Raw genomic sequence first — 22,127 nt, 5'->3', positions numbered from 1 at the left:
TGTAACACAGGAAACTTGGCTCTATGATGTGCAAAAGGAAGGGAGGGGTGGATAATTTCTTGCTTGAAATAAAACCTGGTAGAATGCAGAGAAATAAAAATACACAAATATTCACATATACTTCTCAGATGGTCTGAGGCTTTGGGTCTGTCCAAGTGACCACATGATGGCAGTGAATGGTATAGGTTGTTTTGTTTAAAAATATACATCCAGATAATATATTTTTTGAAGATAGAATTCTCAGAATGGTTAGAGAGATGGCACTGCGAAGATGTCAAAAGCACTTAACAGAAAGCCGTTTTACGTATTCTATCTGTATTAGTGCCCCATGTGTATTTTAAGTTGTATAAAATAGGTAGAAGGAGAAGGTAGAACCCCCGTGAAGAAGGGGGTTGCAGAGAATTTTTTTAAAAATGTGTATGTTCTTGATGAATGACACTGTATATTTTCTCTATTTTTAATCTACCTCTCTTTAATTAACTCTACAAATGTTCATTTGAGCATTCAGATGTTCATTGAGCAACTATTACACTCGATCTTGGTTTTCCAGTGGTAGTGATCAGCCAGTGTAGCGGAGAAGGATCAGGCATGTCGAGCAGGCCTGACAAGTTGACTAGCTAATGTTACTGTCACACATCAGTTCCTTACTGTGACCAAGGGATGCTCAGTTTTCTACATCTTGACATCGGATCCCCTATGTTTGCGCTTCCTTCTCAATTCTTTATAGCAAAAAGGGTGTTTAAAGAAATAAGTCTAGCTCACTTTTATAAACTACAGATTATGTCATTGATTTGAACACTTGGATGGAAATAAAGGATGGGAATTGAGAAGCCATTCTCTTGTAAAGGAGTTAGTTTCCTGTTTTGCCCTTTTTGTGCAGATTCCCCTCAGTATTCTAATTGGGGAAAGTGGCTCTGATGCCTAGACTCTAACTAGAAATATCATATAGTCACTGGAGTTTAAAATGAAAGTCTTAAGACTCAATTGGAAAGCATAACATATGAGAGAGCACCCAGGCTTCATAGCCAGAAGGAGAAATGAACGAATTGGGGCTATTCTATCTAGTCATCACATGACCTTAGGAATGTTATTATGTCTTTTGAGTCTAATAGCTTCCTCCTCATTTTGTCTTGAGGATTATAGGAGATTTCACATGTAATGTGTTTATAACACAGTCTTGACACATACTCCACAACCAGTAACTATTAAGCTATAAATGTTTGTTGAATGACTAAATGAAGGATGCCAACCCTTCTGATCCACCTTTTTATTTTCAGAGAAAACCTGAGGAGTCAGAGGATTAAGGGGCTTACCCAAGATTATATGTTTGCCACTCAGAATCAGGCTCTCTAGAGAAAAAAATAGAGAGTTACCTCCCCTGCTGCATGTGCCTTCTCACATCCACCAACGTAGGTAGGGTGAAGAATAAATTCACCAGGTATACAACATGATATTGGCATTGTATATATATACATTTATCTTGTTTGTTAGCCTGTGGAGATTGCCCAAAGCAGGCACACCAGTTTTCCATCTCTGTGTCCCTGGTTGGTGCCTAGCACACCTTTTTGTCTATTTGTAGAACTGCATTGAAATAATCAGTTTGAAACATAAACACTGGGTGCCCTTGGGTCTGTGTGAGCCTTATAATGGCCATGATTCTGGGGGAGAGAGTACAGAGAAGCATAAAAGCTGCCAGGTATATAGGAACATCAACCAAAGCCTTTGTGGGGTGTGTTCCTGATAATGCTGATGGATAGGTTTTCTGAAAAGACTATTTTGATTTTCTTATCCGAATGGAGATTGAGTACACTGCACACAAGAGAAAATGATTTGGAGCCAATTCTAAGAGAGAGGAAATTGAAGGAAGAAATAAGTGTTTGAAATAATAATCTGCTGCTGATCCCTAAACAACCTGAAATGAGAGCACAGGAATTAATGAGGCTCCTAACCCCTTGTGACATAGGCATGTGGGACTTATGCCAGCGAAGCAGCAATTTCCCTGGTGGTCTGTTCACGGGGCTCTGAGTGAGCAAACAAAACCAATGTCCCCTTTGAAAGCAAAGCTATCTTAATAAGGGAAATGTTCTCAGAGGAAGACTCACAAAGTGCCAGGTAGTGCAAATGTTTTTCATAAAGCACCTGGAAAAACTTCAGCAAAGAGAAATATCTCAGTAGAGAACAATTAAATGTCACATTGGACTTCATTGCCCATTATTCCAGAGAAGAAGCAGTTTTGCTAGGAAAATTTGGCTTTCTATGAAGGAAGCTGTCTGCCAGGAGTGACCACTGATTCTTTTTTTTTTTTTTTTTTAAGGCAGGGGCAAGAGAGATGCATCTCAGTTCTCAACTCTGTCAGAGATGTGCTTTGTGGTTTCTGGAAAGCTCAGGAACCTCCCTGCTTTTCTGATACTTGGGGGAGGTAATTCTTGCAACTATCCATGGATGATGTTGATTCCTAAGGCAGTTTGCTTTGAAAATTTTCAATAAGTGTGCTCTCTGAATACCAAATAGAGAAGACAGACCATATAGTCAATGGAGATTCTGGAGATTCTGGGAGATATTTTGGGAAAATGAGAAACGCCAAGAAAGTTGTCTGCAATGACTGAACAGTTGTTCTCCTAATTAGAAGAGGCAGGATGATATTAACTCTGGGCATATCTTTGCCAAAACACCTGAAAATGGAGACCAGGCACTTCTTCTGTGCCTCCGGAGCAGCCAAGTGGTCAGAACATTTGATGTCTGTGCAGGGGAAGATGTTCTTTGCGCGTTTCAGGATGAGAACACTATTAGAGAACACAGTCTGCATTTCATTTTAAAATCCTTTGAAGTTGATGTTTTGGTTCATTGTGATTTTGGCCTTCCATATATGGAAGGATTTCATGGAAGATGTGGGGCTGTACCATAACTTTCATGGACCTTAGGCACTTTTGCCTTTGTTGGCCCCTTCCTCCCTAAAAAATTAGTATTATAGTTTTACAACTATGTAATGTAAAGACAAATCATTGTTAAAGATTAAAACATTTTCTACAAATGGAAGGGTTTTTTTTTCTGATTTTTAAAGACATTAAACCGTTTCTGTGGGCCCCCAAAGGTATTAATGGCCCTAGTGACCGTGTCTATCGTGCCTACTGTGTAAGTTGGCCCTGGATCTATTGAAATTGACATGTCTTTTTGTCACATTCACTCATGGATATAAAAAAAGTGAATTTCAATGTTTTGAGACAAAGGCTTCTTGTCTGGAAAAAATGGCACAACCGTCTGATGAAAAGTAGAAGTTTGTGATATAATATGAATTAATTTCTATGGATTCAGAATTTATAGTTACCATTTACACATAAGGAATAAATTGGTCCACATATATAACCCATCACCCTAATTGCTCTGCCTTTTCCCCTAACATAAGAGCCATTCATTTTAGGAACAGTGTTTTTACATTACATTTAATATTTTCTCATGTTTAAGAACTGAATATAGTCACCATAATTTAATTTTTTATGTGAATCAAAGCAGCCCTAGTGAATGATGAGTTCATTGTTACATGTGCACTGTAATAAATTTGTCCTAGAAGTTTTTGAAGTTTATTAAATTTCAATTCTGCTCTGCAGTTGTGCTACACTCTCTGATCTCGGCATGGTCTCACACTCTTAGATGTCGGCCTCATCTGCCCTGCGCCCTCCTAAACCTCCAGCAGCACCTCCCCATCCTCAATCAGTGGCAAACTCCCAAATCCTCATCTGTCATCTACCCACTCCCCCCAGCTGCACCCACAAGCTCTGCCTTCCTTCCTATCACTATAAATGAACGATCTCAACTCTTATCCCAGGTGAAACCCCCCCTTGTGTGCAAGATCAGCATCCCACTGATCTACTCAAGAAGGTTGCACCAAGAGTTCTCCACCTCTCCTTCCTAAATGAACCATCCTTTCATTCCTACCAGCATAAAAAACAGACCGAGACCTTCCCCAACTTCTCTTCCCTTCCTTTTCCCACCAGCTACCACCACTTCACTCCTTCACACCAGCTTCCCTCCTTATTATAGCACGTCTCAGATGATGTGTTTGTGTTCTTGCCGCTGATTCTTCTCCCCTATTTTCTTATACACAGTCCCTTCAGGTTATCCCTAGAATCTCTAAATATACCCCTCCGCATACCTGTTTCTGGTTTCTGTTTGTTTTTTCTTTGTTTTTCGTCGAGTCACCCAGTGATTACCATGTAGCTATACCTTCACGTCACATTCTTGGTTCTCATCTTAGCAGTCTATCAGCAGTGTTCGAAACACTTAGTTGCCCTTTCCTCTTTGATACACGTTCATTACTTGGATTCTGTTCTAGCATATGCTCGTGGCTTTCCTCCCACTGCACTGGTTGTTCATTTTCATACTCCTTTACCTCTTCCTCCTCTTTACTCCAAACTCTGAATGTAAAATTGACTCAGGGCTCAGTTCTTGATATTCTTTTCTATGTAGAGTTATTCCACAATGTGACGTCATCCAGCTCCATGGCACTAAACAGAATCTACATGCCAATGCCTCCCAAATATATAGCACTTACATATTTATATCTTTTATATATCCAACTGCCTACTCAGCATCTCCATTTCTATGTCTAATACATATTTCAAACTCAGGTATTCAGAAATGAAATCTTAGTCCGTGTGTGTCTTCCCCATCACAATTAATAGCAACTCCGTTCTGCTAATTTTCAGTTCAGAAACATTGTCACATTCAACTTCCCCCTTTCTGCCATACCCTACGTGCAATCCATTAGGAAATCCCACCCTGCCCACCTCTTTGCTCCTTACAACCAGAATAGGCTGTGATCATCTCTTACAAATGCATTTTGAGTGGTCTCTTTGATTCTGTTCTTATTCCCCTCCTTCGGTATTCTAACCTAATAGACCAACCTTTAGAAATGAAAATTAGACAGTGTCAACCCTCTCACCAAAAACATTGCATTTGCTTTCGGTTTCACTCTTAGTAAAGATAAATGTCCTTAAAATCCCTCTCAAAGCCCTTTAGAACTCAGCTCTCATTAACTCTTTGACCCTTTCTTGTAAGATGGCATCTTTGTTCACTGCTTTCCAGCCACAAAGTTCCTCTTGCTGTTGCTGGGACATGCCAGGCACACGCCTGCCTGGAACCTTTACACGGATGGTTTCCTTTTGCCCCAGGTATTGAAAAGGCTGACTCTTTCAACTTCTTCAAGTCTTTGTTTAAATGTCATCTTCTCAGGCCTTCCTAGATCAAATTATTCAAAATACAAAGGGCTGTCCCCACTCTATTTTCCGTTTTCTTTTCATAGTACTTACCACCTTTGAGGGTACTACACACTTATCCATTATGTTAACTGTTTAACATCTGTTTGCCCCAGCTAAAGATCTCTTGTTTTCCGATATATCCCAAGCCTGCCCAACAAGGTTTAGCAGTTAGTAAACACTTAATAAATATTGAATGAATAAATGAATGAATGAATGAGGCTCTTTATCTTTGTTCTACTAGCCTAGATCCCCTTCTTTTAGTTTATGTCTCTTCTCATGAATCCATGTGTCTGTTCCCACATAGTTAGTTGTCTCCACAGCTTTATGAATATAGATATTATCAAACCTATTTTATGGATATGGAGACTGAAGATCAGGGGTGGAGGAATTAACTTAACCAGAATATCATCAAACCATAAATGGTGGTATAGGGATTCAGATTCTGGATTACTTGCTTCTGGTCTGTTCTTAACCACAAAGATCTAGAGTCTTTCTCCTAGGGAGAAAAGTACATGAGTTTCCTGGTGGTCATCCTGTCATGGAATGATTTGGTTGCATGTACTTTTTTAAAAAATTTAGGACTATTTTTATTAGAGCGATTTTAAGTCCACAGCAAAATTGAGGGGAAGAAGCAGAGATATACCATATGCCTCCTTACCCCCCCCCATGCATAGCCTCTTTCATCATCAGCGTTCCCTCCCAGAGTGATGAACATTAATTACAACTGATGAACCTGCATTGGCACATCAGTATCACCCAAAGGCCATAGTTTACATTACATTTCGGTCTCGATGCTGTAAATTCGATGGGTTTCCGAAAGTGTAAAATGATATGTGTCCATCATTATAATATCATAGAGAGTATTTTCACTGCCCTAAAATTTGTCTGTGTTCCACATACTCATCCTCCCTGCTCAATCCCTAGCAACCCCTGCTCATTTTATTGTCTCCAAAGTTTTGCCTTTTCTAGAATGTCATTTGGTTAGAATCATACAGTATGTAGAGTTTTCAGATTGGCTTTTTTTACTCAGTAATATATATTTAAATTTCCCCCATGTCTTTTCATGGCTTGATCGCTCTCTTTCTTTTTATTCCTGAATAATATTCCATTGTATGGTGTATCACAGTTTATTTATCCATTGGTTACATTTACTTTTGCTTCATAACCTTACTCCTTATTGGCTAGAAGTTAAATAGACATACAAGTGGAGGTATTTCTTTGTAGTTTATTTCAAAATGTAACCATGAAAATGTTGAATGATATGACTTAATAGAAAAATTATGATTTTACAAATATTTTTAAGCGATAAAAATAGACTGTCCAAGAGTTCTATTTTTCAATTATTTTAATTTTTAGAAAAAACTTTAACTCACAGACAAGCATAGAGAATAAAGTACACAGTATTCATCCCCTATAATTAACAAGTGTTAATATTTTGTCAAATTTGTTTCAAATCCTCTTTCCTTCCTCTATTCCCTCCCCAGTCATTGCGTTCTTCTCTCTATATTGCCAGAAATAATTGCTATGAAGAATTTTGTGTATGTTTTTTCCAGTTCAGACTTATCTTGCTAATATTATGTATCAAAAACAACATATAGAATTCATTATACTTTTCTTATTATGCTTTTGTAACTTGACGTTTGGATGTTGAGGTCTATCTCTATTAAGACCAGGACAGTTATTTCTGATAATTCTCTACTCATAAAATTGCCAATATGTGGCAAATGGCAACCAGTATTAAAGGCTTGGACCACCTCTTGTTGGTTTCTCAGGAGATTTATTTCCTCCAAAAAGAAGCAGTGTATAAACTAAACTACTTGACATATCTAACTTTGGTGACAGTTTTGAGTGGATAGTGTGAAGATCTTGTTTTTAAAGTGTTCCCAGTTGATGCCTCTATATATGTATGTTAAAGTCCTTGTTAAGCTATTGTCTCCATTGTATGTGAGTGAATCCATCACTTGTTAAAAGCAATGCTTGTAAGGCCCTTTAGCGATGACTCTAACCACATCGGGAATGGTGTATTTTAGTGGCAAGTTAGTCTCTGGTATTGCTGAAACTGATTAGTTACAGCATCACTCATACCAAGAACATAATAGTGCTGATGGTAGAGTATTTCAGCTGTGATGACATAAGATTTTTTTACTCCATTGAGCAAGCTTCTGCCTTCTATTCCCGAATTTCCTTTTGACTTTGAGTTTATGTGACTCAACAACTCTCTGTAAGTCAACAGCTGCCAGATGCTAAATGTAATTAAGTCTTTACATGTACTTGTAACCTACGACATGTGTTTGGAACACAGGAAGCAAGGTGGGAAAGGAAGAAAAGGAAAACTCTTGATTCAGTTTCAATTATCCTCTCCCTGTGTAATGATGCTAACAGGCACTAGGAAACTATGGTCTTGCCATTCTCTACAAGCTCTGTGCCTGGATGCTTAACATAGTTTTAGACAAGTATCTAAATCCTAGCAATAATTGGAAATGAAGCAGTTGATTTAAAGGAATTGATTTACAAACAAGAGTATATCATTAACATTTCTCCCCAATATTTGTGGTTACAGAGTAGACTCTGATTAGCTACTGAGGCAAAATGTCTGCTATACATATATTCACGTTGTGATAGACTGCCATCCATCCATCTCACTAGATGTCAAACTGTAGATTAGTTAATTAACTCTTGAGATCTAGAATAATCCTTCGGTGATGGGAAAGTCAAAATGTTTTCAAAATACCAAGTGCATCATAGAGACAGGGACTTTCATGAATGCCAAGAATGCAAATGTCATGTCTTTGTCAAAATTTTAGTTAATGTTGGTAGCGTCTCTACTGACAAATCAAATATTCTCTGTTTTCTTTTAAGAAACTAGAATGTTGGGGCACCTGGGTGGCTCAGTCATTAAACATCTGCCTTCAGCTCAGGTCATGATCCCAAGGTTCTGGGATCAAACCACACATGGCCCCACATCGGGATCCCTGCTCAGTGGGAAGCCTGCTTCTCCCTCTACCACTCCCTCCCTCACTGTCTCTCTCTCTGTCAAATAAATAAGTAAAAATCTTAAAAAAAAAAAAAAACAACAACCCAGAAACTAGAATGTTACCTTAATTAGTGGAATAAATGTTAACTCTATCCAAATATATACAGTTTAATTGGAAAACTATATTGTTTGTGTAGAGGTATGAAAAATTAGAAAAGGGAATCATGTAGATCATTTTGTATTTTTGTGCTTTTTTTTTACTAATAACGTGGTAATAGTAATATTAATAATAATAGCTAATATTTATTGACTTTTGACTTTGTCCTGGAATATTCTAAATATATATATGCTCTGTGACACAATGACTAGATGAGGCAAGTACTGCTATAATTTCCTCCATTTTACATTGAAAAAACTGAAACATGGGAGCATTGAATAGCTTGATCAAAACCATATATATATATATCTCCTCACAGTAAGTAAGATAAATCTCCAAGCAGCTAAAATAAAACAAAAAATAAAAACAAAAAATGAGCTAAAGCCAGAAATCTGAAGATTGAAGTACAGGCTTCTGGTAGATCTTCACTGAGAGCAAGGACTGATATTAGACCTGCATTTGGGACATTCAACCTTGGACTTAGAGCAAGAGGGACATGAAACTGAGGTTCTTGCAGTAACCAGGAATCCTAAAAGAGATATGTGATTAATAGTACCATATGTCTTAGACAAAAGCAAACACAAATCTTCATCTGAGGCCCTTGTGATTTTTGAAAATTAAACCAGTGTCAGCTAAAATAAATATAATTAAGTACATAAGAAAACAAACCTTCATAATTAAGAGCAAGCAAATCAACAAACAACCAATTTTCATCTCTGAAGTCCTAAAACATAATTTACAGGATCCATACTTCCAAATGTATAATATGCAAATTTAATAGAAAAACTGAACAGAAACACTTAAAAAGCTATAGAAGTTTTATAAATGAAATACATAATTGTTGAAAAAATAACTGACTTCATACAGTAAATATGAGATCGGGCACAATTAAAGAGAGAATTAGTCAGCTGGAAAAAATAGCAAGAAGAAATTAGCAAGAGACAGAGAAAAGAGATTAAAAATATAATAGAGTCATTTAGAGAGAAGAATAATATTTAGTGTAACAGTATAGAAGTAAGTAAATATTAAAGAGGCAATGACTGAGAAATGTTTAGAATAGAAAAATGATGAATGCACAGAAATGGAAGGAACAGTATATAAGATTAGAACTCTGAATAGACTGACATGACATACATATTATAATCCCTAGAGAAACAACTAAAAAATTATTTGAGGAGATAACTAAAAAATCAATAGAAAAATTAAAATGAAATTAAAAAAAATATTAACCCATGTGAAGGTGGGAAAGGAAATATAGAGAGGAAAGGAAAAAGAAAAGAAAAGAATTAGTATCATATAGAGGAATTGACCACATAATTAATAATTTGGTCTAATTGACATATTTGGAATCTTACACTCAGTAATTAGAGAGCATGTGTTCTTCTCAGATTCATTGGTGAAACCAATCCAGTTAAAAGAAAGAAAATGCATACATCTATTGATGGACATCTAGGTGGCTTCCATGCCTTGGTTTTTTATAAATAATGCTGCAATAAACACAGGTATGCGTGTATCTTTTCAAATTAGTGTTTTCATTTTCTTTGGGTAAATTCCCAGAGTAGAATTAATGGATTATATGGTATCTCTAATAAGGAAGATGTGGTACACACATACACACACACTATATAGCCATTAAAAAGGATGAGTTTTTTGTTTTTGTTTTTTGCCATTTGTGACAATGTTGATGGCTCTAGAGGGTATTATGCTAAGTGAAATGGGTCATACTGAGAATACCAAATACGGTATGATTTCACTCATGTGTGGAATCTAAAAAACAAATGATAACAAACAAAAAGCAGAATCAGATCTATAAATACAGAGAACAAACTGATGGTTCCTCCCCAGGAGGAACAGGGTAGGGAAGATGATCAAAATGAAGGGAAGGATTCTTCTCCTACCCACTTAAGCCCCCATGTTGCATCACCACTTCCTCATATCAGGGAGATCATATGATAGTTGTCTTTCTCCGCTTGACTTATTTCGCTAAGCATGATACGCTCTAGTTCCATCCATGTTGTCGCATATGGCAAGGTTTTGTTTCTTTTGATGGCTGCATAGTATTCCATTGTGTATATATACCACATCTTCTTTATCCATTCATCTGTAGATGGACATCTAGGTTCTTTCCATAGTTTGGCTATTGTGGACATTGCTGCTATAAACATTCAGGTGCACGTGCCCCTTTGGATCACTACGTTTGTAACTTTAGGGTAAATACCCAGTAGTGCAATTGCTGGGTCATAGGGCAGTTCTATTTTCAACATTTTGAGGAACCTCCATGCCGTTTTCCAGAGTGGTTGCACCAGCTTGCATTCCCACCAACAGTGTAGGAGGGTTCCCCTTTCTCCGCATCCTCGCCAGCATCTGTCATTTCCTGACTTGTTGATTTTAGCCATTCTGACTGGTGTGAGGTGATATCTCATTGTGGTTTTGATTTGTATTTCCCTGATGCCGAGTGATATGGAGCACTTTTTCATGTGTCTGTTGGCCATCTGGATGTCTTCTTTGCAGAAACGTCTGTTCATGTCCTCTGCCCATTTCTTGATTGGATTATTTGTTCTTTGGGTGTTGAGTTTGTTAATCCATGAAACAAGATGGGATAGGGAGGGAGACAAACCATAAGTGACTCTTAATCTCACGAAACAAACTGTGGGTTGCTGGGGGGAAGGGGGTTGGGAGAAGGCAGGTAGGGTTATGGACATTGGGGAGGGTATGTGCTTTTGGGTAAATTGGAAGGGGAGGTGAACCATGAGAGACTATGGACTCAGAAAAACAATCTGAGGGGTTTGAAGTGGCGGGGGGGTGGGAGGTTGGGGTACCAGGTGGTGGGTATTATAGAGGGCACGGCTTGCATGGAGCACTGGGTATGGTGAAAAAATAATGAATACTGTTTTTCTGAAAATAAATAAATTGGAAAAAAAAATGAAGGGAAGGGAATGGAGATACAGGTTTTCATTTATGAAATGAGTAAGTCGTGGGAATAAAAGATACGGCATAGGGAATATAATCAGTGATATTGTAATAGTGTTATATGGTGACATATGATAGTTAATTTTCAACATAACGCATAGAGATGTTGACTCACTGTACTGCACACTTGAAATTAATGGAATGTGTGTCAACTGCACTCAAATAAAAAAATTTTAAAAATACTTTAAAAAAGAAAGCGCAAGTAATGTGAAGAATGAAAATAAGGACAACATGCTATTAACCTAGCAGAAATTTAAAAGGATTCGATTATGCTGAGTGAAATAAGTCAAGCAGAGAGAGTCAATTATCATATGGTTTCACTTATTTGTGGAGCATAACCAATAGCACGGAGGACAAGGGGCGTTAGAGAGGAGTAGGGAATTTGGGTAAATTGGAAGGGGAGGTGAACCATGAGAGACTATGGACTCTGAAAAACAGTCTGAGGGGTTTGAAGTGGCGGGGGGGTGGGAGGTTGGGGTACCAGGTGGTGCGTATTATAGAGGGCACGGCTTGCATGGAGCACTGGGTGTGGTGAAAAAATAATGAATACTGTTTTTCTGAAAGTAAATAAATTGGGAAAAAAAAATAAAAATAAATAAATAAATAAATAAAAGGATTCGAAAATACTTGGATAACTTTGTGCCAATCCATTTGAAAACATAGATGAAATGAGCATAGTCCTAGAAATATTGATTGTCCCCAGTCAGCTCAAGAGAAAATAGACAATGTTAGTAATTTCAATTAAATACAATAAACTGTAATTTAAAAATATAAACTATATAATTCAATTACAATAATTATAATTTAAAAATAAAGTTTCTGCATCTGTAAACTGATGATCATCATACTAGCTATGTTTGTTTTAAGGCTACTCTGTGGCAGACAATGTTCTAAGAAGCATTTTTACCTGGCTTGTCTAATTCATTGCTCACAACAACCCTATGAAGGGGGATGCTATTTTTATGTTTATTTTATAAAAGAGTAAATGGAGACTCATCAGAAGATATAATTCTAAGAATTTATGGTCAAGTATTTTTAAAACAGACTTTGGAATTCCCACGTTAACTCTAGCCAATATAGTGACAATTTTAGAGGGCTGTTGTCCTCATTAATTTGAAAACTATACCTGAAAGCATTTAGACCAGTGCCTGCCACACTGTGAAGTCCTCAATAAATGTAAGCTAATCTAGTAGCTATTCCCAAACATAGGACACCTAGACTGTTGCAGCAAATTCACTATTGTTCTTTTATTTATTTTTAATCCAAAATTTATTTTATTTATCAAAAAAAAAAAAAGGTTTTTTTTGAAGAGGCAGAGTCCCACGTGGTCAGATGACCACTTTGGTAATGCTGTTACACAGGGTAACTGATAGGTATAGTTTTTAATACCAGAATTCAATTTTTATCTTGTTGGAATTTTCATCAGCAGAAAAGAATCTCCAGCTAGCTAGGTTACTGGGTATTTCATTTCTATTTATGAATTGGCAGTTGTTCAGCAGAACCTTTTGTTGTGGCTGCTTTGGGTGTTCCAAATCGGTCTTTGTTCAGGCTGGAACAGTGAAAATGCCACCATATCATAGGAGAATGCCACATTCACCTTTCTCTTTGAAGTTATAAAGCTTAGAGAGAAACCAAGGATATTGGAAACTCTCCTGTCATCACTAACCATTTTGATGTTTCCTTGATTTAGAATGTATTTATTTACACTGGAATGATTCTAGTTAAAAATTGTGAATGTTGTGATCTATCATGCCTTTAGGTAGAGTTTAAAATAATCTGAAAGTTTAGAAATATCAAAATATTAGTATTTTAGGAACTATACATATAAGAAAATTCTTATTCTTAAAGTGAATTTTTGAAATATAAATGTTTGGCTTAAGTTTTTATGAATAATAATGCATGTACAACAAATATGTAGTTTTTAAGCCACAGGAGTTTTCATGAACAGTCTTATCAGCATTTGGAAAAATATCTGAATATGTAAAATCAGATGAACTTTAGAAGGGCTTTAAGAAGGAGTTTATATGAAGAATTTTAATATACACAAGCATAAAACATTAGAATTCGTAAGTAGTTTCTTCAGTGGTTTTCCCAAAATTGTTATCAATGTATTTATAGATATATAGATTTTAGATTGTTTAAAAATAATATTTTAGATAATATTGGTAAGTTTTTGGTAAGTGATCATTTTCTGTAGCTTGTACATATCAATGATTTCTCAAATTTCAAGATAAGATATCGATACTAAATGCAAGATAACAGTTTGGTGGTTTATTTTCAATTAATCAAAAATAAAAATTATCTTTTATCACTTATAATTGCCATATTTTTCTTGATAACTATCTGCTGCAAAAACTTAGGGTATCAGATCAAATTACTCCACTTACTGTGATTTTTTAAAAAAATGAACTATACTATTATAATTGATACCATTTTCTTAAATACTTGCTGAAAAATTTGGAGTTCATACTCATTTCTGACTTAAAGGTGTAGACTCTAACATTTGCTCTGGAAAATTGACCCATGCTTATATACAAGAGGTTCTCTTTGTCTTAGGATAATGATGCTAGAAAAAGGCCACTTAAAAATGGAATCAGTGTTAAAAAAAGAATCAACATTTCATATCAATTAGTAAAAATAATTTGTTCTAACTTTATCTTCCAAAAAGAACATTGATTATCAAAAGTATATTTTAATGTTTAATACAATTTATTATTCTAATTATGCTATAATTATGCAAAAGGATAAAGAATAACAGTTTTTGTGCAAGGCATAATATACAGTTTACGGCAAAATTGCCTGAATGTACAATATATCCTTCACTTTATATTTGAATTTCGCAGCATGATCACAGAGAGTTGTATTTTGCAAAAAAAAAAAAAAAAAAAAAAAAAAAAAAAGGATGAATTCGTCAATTTTCCTAAGGACTATTTATTAACCTTTTATTTAAATAGTTATCAGTCCTCATTCAAAGTTGAGATTTTCCTGATTCTTGGTATGATGAGTGATTTTTTTATTGTATCCTGGCTATTTGAATTATTGTGTTTTGAAACTCTGGATCTTATCTAAATCTTCTGTTGCAGCAAGCTTCCTCTGATACCAAGCCAGTAGGAAAAATGGGACATTGAGCCTTCACTGCCAGATGGAGGTGAAAGTCCCAAGTTTCTCACTTGGCCTTCTTTGACAAAGCAGGGCCTGGTGGGTAGGGGAGTGGGTGGTGGAATGGATTGAGAAAGGATGCTCTCTTGCCGAGCCAAGTTGGAATTTTAGACTCTTCACTGGGATTCTGCAGACACCAGCGCAACTCAGAGAGAGAGGGACACCTCTTTATAGCTCCTCCATGAAATCTTCAGTGGTGGTAAATTTCAATTTAACATCAGTTCTTCTCTGACACCATCAGGGAGAGGAAGGGGTGCTTCATTACCACTGGGTGGGGATGGAAGTCCAGGATCTCCTTAAGGCCACCAAAGATGCCTTCCTGTGGGATGTCTGGGAAGGCTCATTCCTATTGGATGAGGATGAAATTCTGCTTTATCACTTGATTCTACCCTGGGGTGTTTATGGACATAAGGAAGGACCCTTAATTTACAGTAGGCTTTACTCTAGGCTTATTTTTCCCATTTCCACTGGTGTTTTTAATTTGCAGATTTCTCCAACACCAGGTCTGGAATACATAAGGCAAAAATAAACCCCAGGGAACTCACAACTATGTCTTTTCTCAGGTCCCAGGATCCTAATAGCACTGTCTTCTTTAGACCCCCTTTAAACTCTTTCTAAGTAGTTTTCCTATGTATTCCTCAGGGGGGTTAGCTGTACTTAGTGGGACAAGTAGAACGGCATGGGAAATTCTATCTTGATCCAAAACCAGAAGTCTGTCATCTTTTGAAGAAACCGTAATCATGCCAATATGCATTTCCATTTTTTTTTCTTGTTCACAGGTTAGTTCTGTTAGATCATGGTAATTATGTGGCTTTGTTTATGATCCTAGTGTTTCTTAGCATTACTTGTATTGACTTCATGGAAATCTGCCTCTTCACAAGCTTTACAACTTAGACTTATATTGGCACCATATTACTTTCTGTTATCAACAACTAACCAATGATACAGATGTTGATAGGTTGGTTGATAAGAGAAGAGATTAGCAGTAAGTGGGTTGGTATGGTGGGGATTAATTTTAGAAGTGATCATTAGTGACTATTTTCATGTTGTAGCAACTTTTGCTCCTGTGTATAGAATTCTCTCTCTTAAATTCAGGGGACTCACATACTGAACATTTAGGTAATACAAGTTTTCTATATTGTACTCCCCTATTACTACAGTTAACTTTTATCTTCCTGCCCTCCTAGTAGAAAATCTGTTCAAATGCTGACATTTCCAGTGCTATTTGTATTCCCTGGTATTACCATGACATGATAATTCTGACTTAGCGACATATGTGCTTCTCCTAGTTAAAGGTTATTTCAAAGTGTGAGAAGTTGGTAAAAACTTAGAAGATAAAGCCATGATCACAATACGCTGCCATGTCTTTCCTTTGAATTGTGTCCCCAAACAAAACTAGTTGGTCAGAGGCTGATTTTTTATATCTCTTGCAAAATTTCTCTCAAAAAAAGTTCTGAAAAGGATCTGGGTTATATACTGAAGTTATGGCCAAGAAAAAGATCACTCAGCGACAAAGAGATTTACCAAGAGACTTATTTTTAAACACTTGTGTTCTGCTATCCTGGCCACCTAACAGTTTTAGGCATTAATTTTATCTCCCAACATCCTAAATTATACTCAAATTCTAAAATACGGGTATGGATTTTTAAAACAAAAATAGTGACCTTGGCCTTGATGATGTAACTTGGGGCCACATTGGGCATTTCACTGACATCGACCATAAAACACATACCCGAGATGAAATAAGTTTGAAACATCATCCACATCCACTTTAATACAGTATCAGAGACACTGGAGGCAGATAGAAGGTAAACATATGTTTCATGAATACTGAAATATGATGACTCTTTCTGTCTTCTGCAAGAAAGTAAAGAAGGAAAGAAATGTTGACTGCTTTCCACTAGAAATCTTAGCTTGGAGAATCACACAATGACTAGTCTCTCTCTTCCATTCAAAGCTGCCATGGAGCTTAATAAAGACATAATTATACAAGATGAATTAAAGCAAAATCAACCTTCCATCAATGAGCAAAGTAAGTGCAAAACAATAAGTTGACATGGTATTAAAATTCCCCTATGCTGTTTGCATTCTGAGCAGAAGAGTATGAGTGAGAGTTTTGTGCTGAGATAAACTACGTGAAAAATGTTTGTCTGAAATCAGTGTATATAGGGGAATGTTTGGGAACAGCTTGGAAAGAGCACACTTCAGGGGGCCCGAGGACTTCCTGGAGTAAATTCAGAGTCCCTCCAAGTAGTAAGTCTACTGCTAGATGAACATCTGCTGGCCAAGCTGTGAAAGGATGAACGGTCGGACCAGTAGATGACCTTTCATGGCTCCTTGTCCTTTTCCTATAGAGTATAAATTGTACTTTGTATACTCACTGTATAAATTGTACTTTGTTTATGGGATTCTTTGATTAATGTCTCTTTCCCAGTTAGACTGTAAATGTCATGGGCTCCATTTTTATAAGGCTTACTGTTATATCCCCAATGCCTAGCATAGCACTAGGAACGATAAATATTTGTTGAATGATTTAATAAATGATAGATCCATTTTTTCTTTCCACTGTGTATGTGGCTTGCCAGCTTCATATGTTAAGCCAGCAAACTTGGAAATGGCTTGGGCCAGAATCTGTCCCAGGTACTTAGAATAAGATTACTATTCTTTTGAGTTAGTTGAGGACAAAAGGTACCAAACTAGTTGTGAGGAAAGGGTGGCATTGGGAGACCATGGTCCTATTGGAAAATGACTATAAGGAGTTTAGAAGGTAGTATTTTTGAGGAAACTTTTCTGAATTTAGACTAAAACCTGGCTTCCTATAAACCAGTGTAAACATAGTTAATTTTCCCAATGACTTCACTACCTCATCTCCAATTTTCTGTACAGTGTTGCTTGGTTGTGGCTTATGGGGCCATAAGCTTAAAGTTGAAACTCTTAAAGTATGCTGTTTTCCAACATTTGTAGTTACTTTAAAAGTTGTGCTAATTTTAAATGATTTATGATGATTTTAAGTTTGTTTTAACAGAAAAAAACAATATTTTAATTTCTTATCATCAAGTAAATTTGATAACCAAAGAAGAAGACTGCATTTATTCCATGGCTTTCCATGCCCTAGGCGTATTGCCTGTTACTTTGAGTACCCAGATTGAAAAGCACATGGGACGCTCTGAAAACTGAAGCTTCCTTTCCTCACACAGATGTTTCTCTTTTCCCGAGGAGGTCTTTGAAACTAGTTCCAGATAATGAGATGTGGGAAAACCATCAGGAAAGTTGCCTTAATACATACATACTCCATTTCAAATGGAATCATATAGCTAAAAATTTCCACATGTGGAATAAAAACATGTGTGTTTTCGTTTGACTTGTTTTCATTTATTATAGGAAAAGGAAACATTGTATTTCCTGCCTCTCCAGAGCAAACATGAGCTCTAGAAACAAGATGGGAGAATGCTCATATTAAGTGACTCTTCATTTACTGAAGACAAGAAAACAAAAACAGAAAAGTATTGTCACATCAGACATATATGAACTTAACTTTCATTTTATAGACTACTGAAAACTAAAATAAACATTTTAGCGTACAATTATGAGAAAATACCTAAGTACCAAGGATGTTAACTGGAACAGAGTACCTGGGCAGGGGATCTCAGACATGATAAAAAATGCACAGGGAATAAGTAACAGCACTTAGGACCATGCTGGTGGTGGTGAGGACTTCCTCATCCCTGCCCAGTAAGCAGGAAATCACCCCATCCCCATAGGAAGTTTTGTTTAGGCTAGCTCTCCAATGAATAGGTTTCATTCTGCAGAAGCAATTATGTATAAAATTAGGTTTGATCCCATTTACACAGCTAACTAAAGAAGACTGTGGAACTTCAACGTGTGGTGAAGTTGGAAAGTAGAACCTCAGAATATTACAAATTAAAGTCACACTACATTAATACAAACAGTTGCCAACACTTCTTAAAATAAAAGCTGAGAAATGATGCCATGTATGTGGAGTATCATCGAGTAGTTATGTTATGTCGTAAGTTTGGAGATATGATTGATGGGGAATGACCCTAATATAATCAGTATATACAAAGTAAACCTTGGATGTGGTGTTATTTATAAGGTTTTCCTTACTAATAGCATGGAACTGCATTTCTTCGCTGCCTTTTCCCCCATTGTCTGTAACTTAGTTAAAGACAAAAAAAAAAAAATCAGCTATATATGTCAGTAAATAGAAAATACCACATGATTTCATCTAATTTGCATTGAAAGCTTAAAATGTCTTGTAAGAAGCTGTAAGAGTGAAGTACACAGATAGAGCATTCACTGTGCCAAAACGTTGCCAGGCTGGTTTTTGATTCAGAGCATTTCACATTGTAGAATGAGCAGATGCTTGGAATCTGCAGATTCGAGGTGTATTGTGGATCTGCCACTTGCCTAGGCATGACCTTGGAAATCGTCAGTGCCTAAACTGCTGGGCTATTATGATACTTAAATGAGATTTAAAGCCTATACACTGTCTGCCCGTGCCCAACCTATGGTAATGTAAAAATGGTCAATAAAAGTCTATTCTCTTCCGCTTCCCATTCATGCACACATTCACTCTCCAAACTACTTGTGGTTTTAAGCTGAAGACATTGTTTGATATCATTTAAAAGTATAAGGACTGACTTTTCATCCCAAGGATGCTAACTTAAATAATACATTACATAGTTTATTTAAAAAAATGGTGTATATTATCACATAGAAGATACACAGTGATCCTGAGAGGAATTTAAGAGATTAATACCCAGATTTTACAGATGAGAAAACTGGGGCTCAAGGAGTAAGAGACTTGCCACAATGAGACTTACCAGTGGGAAGCTGGGACCAGTACCCAGGTCTCCTGGCCACCACTCACATTTATTGGAGGATTAAGGTTCTTTGACATGAAGACAGACTGCTCAAGGATCAGATCCATGTTTTGCTACAATCTAGATGTGTGACCTTGGGTAAGTCACTTAAATTCTCTGTTCCTCTGTTCCTCAGTTTCCTTACAAAATGATTACAATAATATTATCTTCTTCATAAAGTTGCTGTAAAACTTAAAAACATAAAATAGAAGTTGCCCAACCAAAGATGCCCAGAGCAAAGTAAGCACTTGGTATATATTAGTTATTACTACAAATCCAATGTTTTTGCAGCTACATGTGCTACCTAGACAACAGTAAATGCTGTAACATTTTTTTAAACAAAATCTGAGCATTCTGCCCTAGGGTTAAAAGTAATCGTAGATGTTTACTTTTTTGCTCTCAAATTTACCCCAATATCCTAAATACTCTTGCTCATATATTCCTGTATACCATGGAAATCTGGTAGGTTTTTTTTGTTGTTGTTGTTTGTTTGTTTGTTTGTTTGTTTTTGGTGGGAAAAACCACCTGTCTGCTCTTTGTAAGAATCAATTTCCACTTTGTAAGGCATTTCACAATTTGTAATCAGTCTCTCTGTTGCTGTCACCTTAGGAACTAACTTCACCCTTGCGGAACTGGGAATCTGTGAGCCCTCCCCGCACCGAAGTGGCTACTGTTCTGACATGGGGATCCTTCACCAGGGCTACTCTCTGAGCACAGGGTCTGACGCCGACTCCGACACAGAGGGAGGGATGTCTCCAGAACACGCCATCAGACTGTGGGGGAGAGGGATAAAATCCAGACGCAGTTCCGGCCCGTCCAGTCGTGAGAACTCAGCCCTTACTTTGACCGATTCTGACAACGAAAATAAGTCAGATGATGAGAACGGTAGGCCTGCTTCTTAAATACCTTTTCATGTTCTGGGTATGGCACATTATGGCGTTGGGGATGCCTGTTTTTTAAATAAAGAGGAGTATAAAACCATTCATTTTCTTTTAAATCGACCTTGTCTACCCACTCTGCGCTCGGGAAAAATAAACCAGCAAACCTCCAGCACACAAGAAATGAGGAGAGAATTTTAAAATCACATTTTGACGATAACACAGTATTCAGGTATAGTTGGTTGGTCTTATTAGCAAGTAAATTACATTGAAAAAGAGGCAACTTGATAAACTATGACCTATACCTAGAAAATGTCCTCTCGCCACAAGTTTCTAGGTCTTCGTATTGATTTCCCCTTCCCAGTAAATGGCAACCTAGGGTTTTTTTTTTTTTTCATGAAGATCTCTTAAGAATCCTACCTTATCTTAGACTTTCATTTCCAGGCGGCAATGCCTCATATCCGTATTGAAGATCAAACCTGGAACAGATGCTCTAGAGTTTAATAATGACAAATAGGAAGAGACTTGTCTTCAAAAAAAAAAAAGTATTTTCTTCTCTGTTTACTTTTCTCCTTGGTACCTATGTAGGTTAATGGCTTCCCTCATCTTCTATCACAAATCACTATTGCTTATCCATCAGCTTCGTAGATGGGTTTTAATGAAACTTTGAAAATTAAATGCTTCCGATCATTAAGCAGTAAATATAGGGAAGCCTAAGCAAGTCATTAAAGAGATAAGGTGCTTATTTGTGGATTTCTTACCGACTCAGAGCTGTGTTTAGTCAAAAACATCTTTTAAAAGATAAATTGCATTAGGTACAGCTGATTTATGAAGAAAACATCAAATGCCGTGTGGTTTGTTATGAATATATTGTGTGTTTGCTGAAAGAATTGCCATTAAAATGTTTACAAACAGATCAGTTAAGAATGTTTATATAAAATATTATAAACTTCTACTAGAGCAGCTTTAAGTATTTTCTTGCATTTAAAAAAAGAAAAAGAAATTTGCAGGCGGACAGCTTGTTGTGAATGCGAAAGCATAGCTAAATATCATTTAATCTCAAAACTGTGTTGAAAATACATCATTTCCTGGGTAAGTCGCATATATCCAAAAAGATGTCACTTTGTGGAATTTAAATTTGTGTTTAATTCTGAAATAATTTATTCTACTGTGGGGACAAGGAGATGTGTCTTACTTATGCCTCCGTTCATGTAGCTAATCAAGGTGTACTCTCAAGGAAAAATCTGTACTTGACTCCTTTTGAATTTTAACAAAATTCTGACACTTGGCACATTCAACACTCTAAGGTACTTATTTGATAGGAAATTACTTTTAGAAGTTTTCATAAAGGCATACATTGAATCCATTTACTGATGTACTTTTTCAGCTCCGAGTGTGTCAGATACTATTTAAGTGGAGGCGGTATGATTGCCTAATAAATAAAATCACTTGCAATCCAAGAATTTATGGCACATTTTAAACAAGGTATTTTGGCAAATCTTCCATGGTGGCATTCTCACTGGTCTCATGGGAACCATCTGTACAAAATTTATGCAAATTGATAGAGTCCCCACCCTCTCTTTTTAAACCTATATACATCTTAAAAACTTAACTGATGAGGCAAGTTTTCCAGTGAAGCAAAGGGAGCAAAAAAAAGCTTGCCTTGATTTCACCTGAAGTGTTATGGATAGGAGAGTTTCAGAATGAATGATGTGTTGGGGAGACCAAAAGTAGTCTCTCTTTTTTCCAGTATTATTTAAAACATCATCCTTGAACAATCTTCACCTCTGAGAAGTCTATATAAATCCCTATGTATGGAGAGGAAATAAACCCTTAAATCTAGTGTCTTGA

The 22,127-nt window shown here is 36.6% G+C and overlaps 1 protein-coding gene across 6 annotated transcripts in view; it reads left to right on the top strand.

Annotated features, from left to right (window-relative positions):
* TENM2 (teneurin transmembrane protein 2) overlaps positions 1-22,127 on the top strand; it is a 1,132,942-nt gene that overhangs the window by 258,564 nt on the left and 852,251 nt on the right. For 4 of the 6 annotated variants that reach the window (XM_044229866.1, XM_044229857.1, XM_044229849.1 and 1 more), the window contains exons 3-4: positions 16,473-16,547; positions 20,008-20,283. In XM_044229866.1, the coding sequence (XP_044085801.1) occupies positions 16,473-16,547; positions 20,008-20,283 (351 nt within the window). The remainder of the gene's footprint in view (positions 1-16,472; positions 16,548-20,007; positions 20,284-22,127) is intronic. The other 2 variants (XM_044229881.1, XM_044229874.1) reach the window with 1 other exon arrangement.

This window comes from Neovison vison, chromosome 1 (assembly GCF_020171115.1).
Source record: "Neovison vison isolate M4711 chromosome 1, ASM_NN_V1, whole genome shotgun sequence".
NCBI lineage: Eukaryota > Metazoa > Chordata > Mammalia > Carnivora > Mustelidae > Neogale > Neogale vison.
Note: the sequence above shows the minus strand (reverse complement) of the source record. Positions and strands in the feature narration are given on the sequence as shown.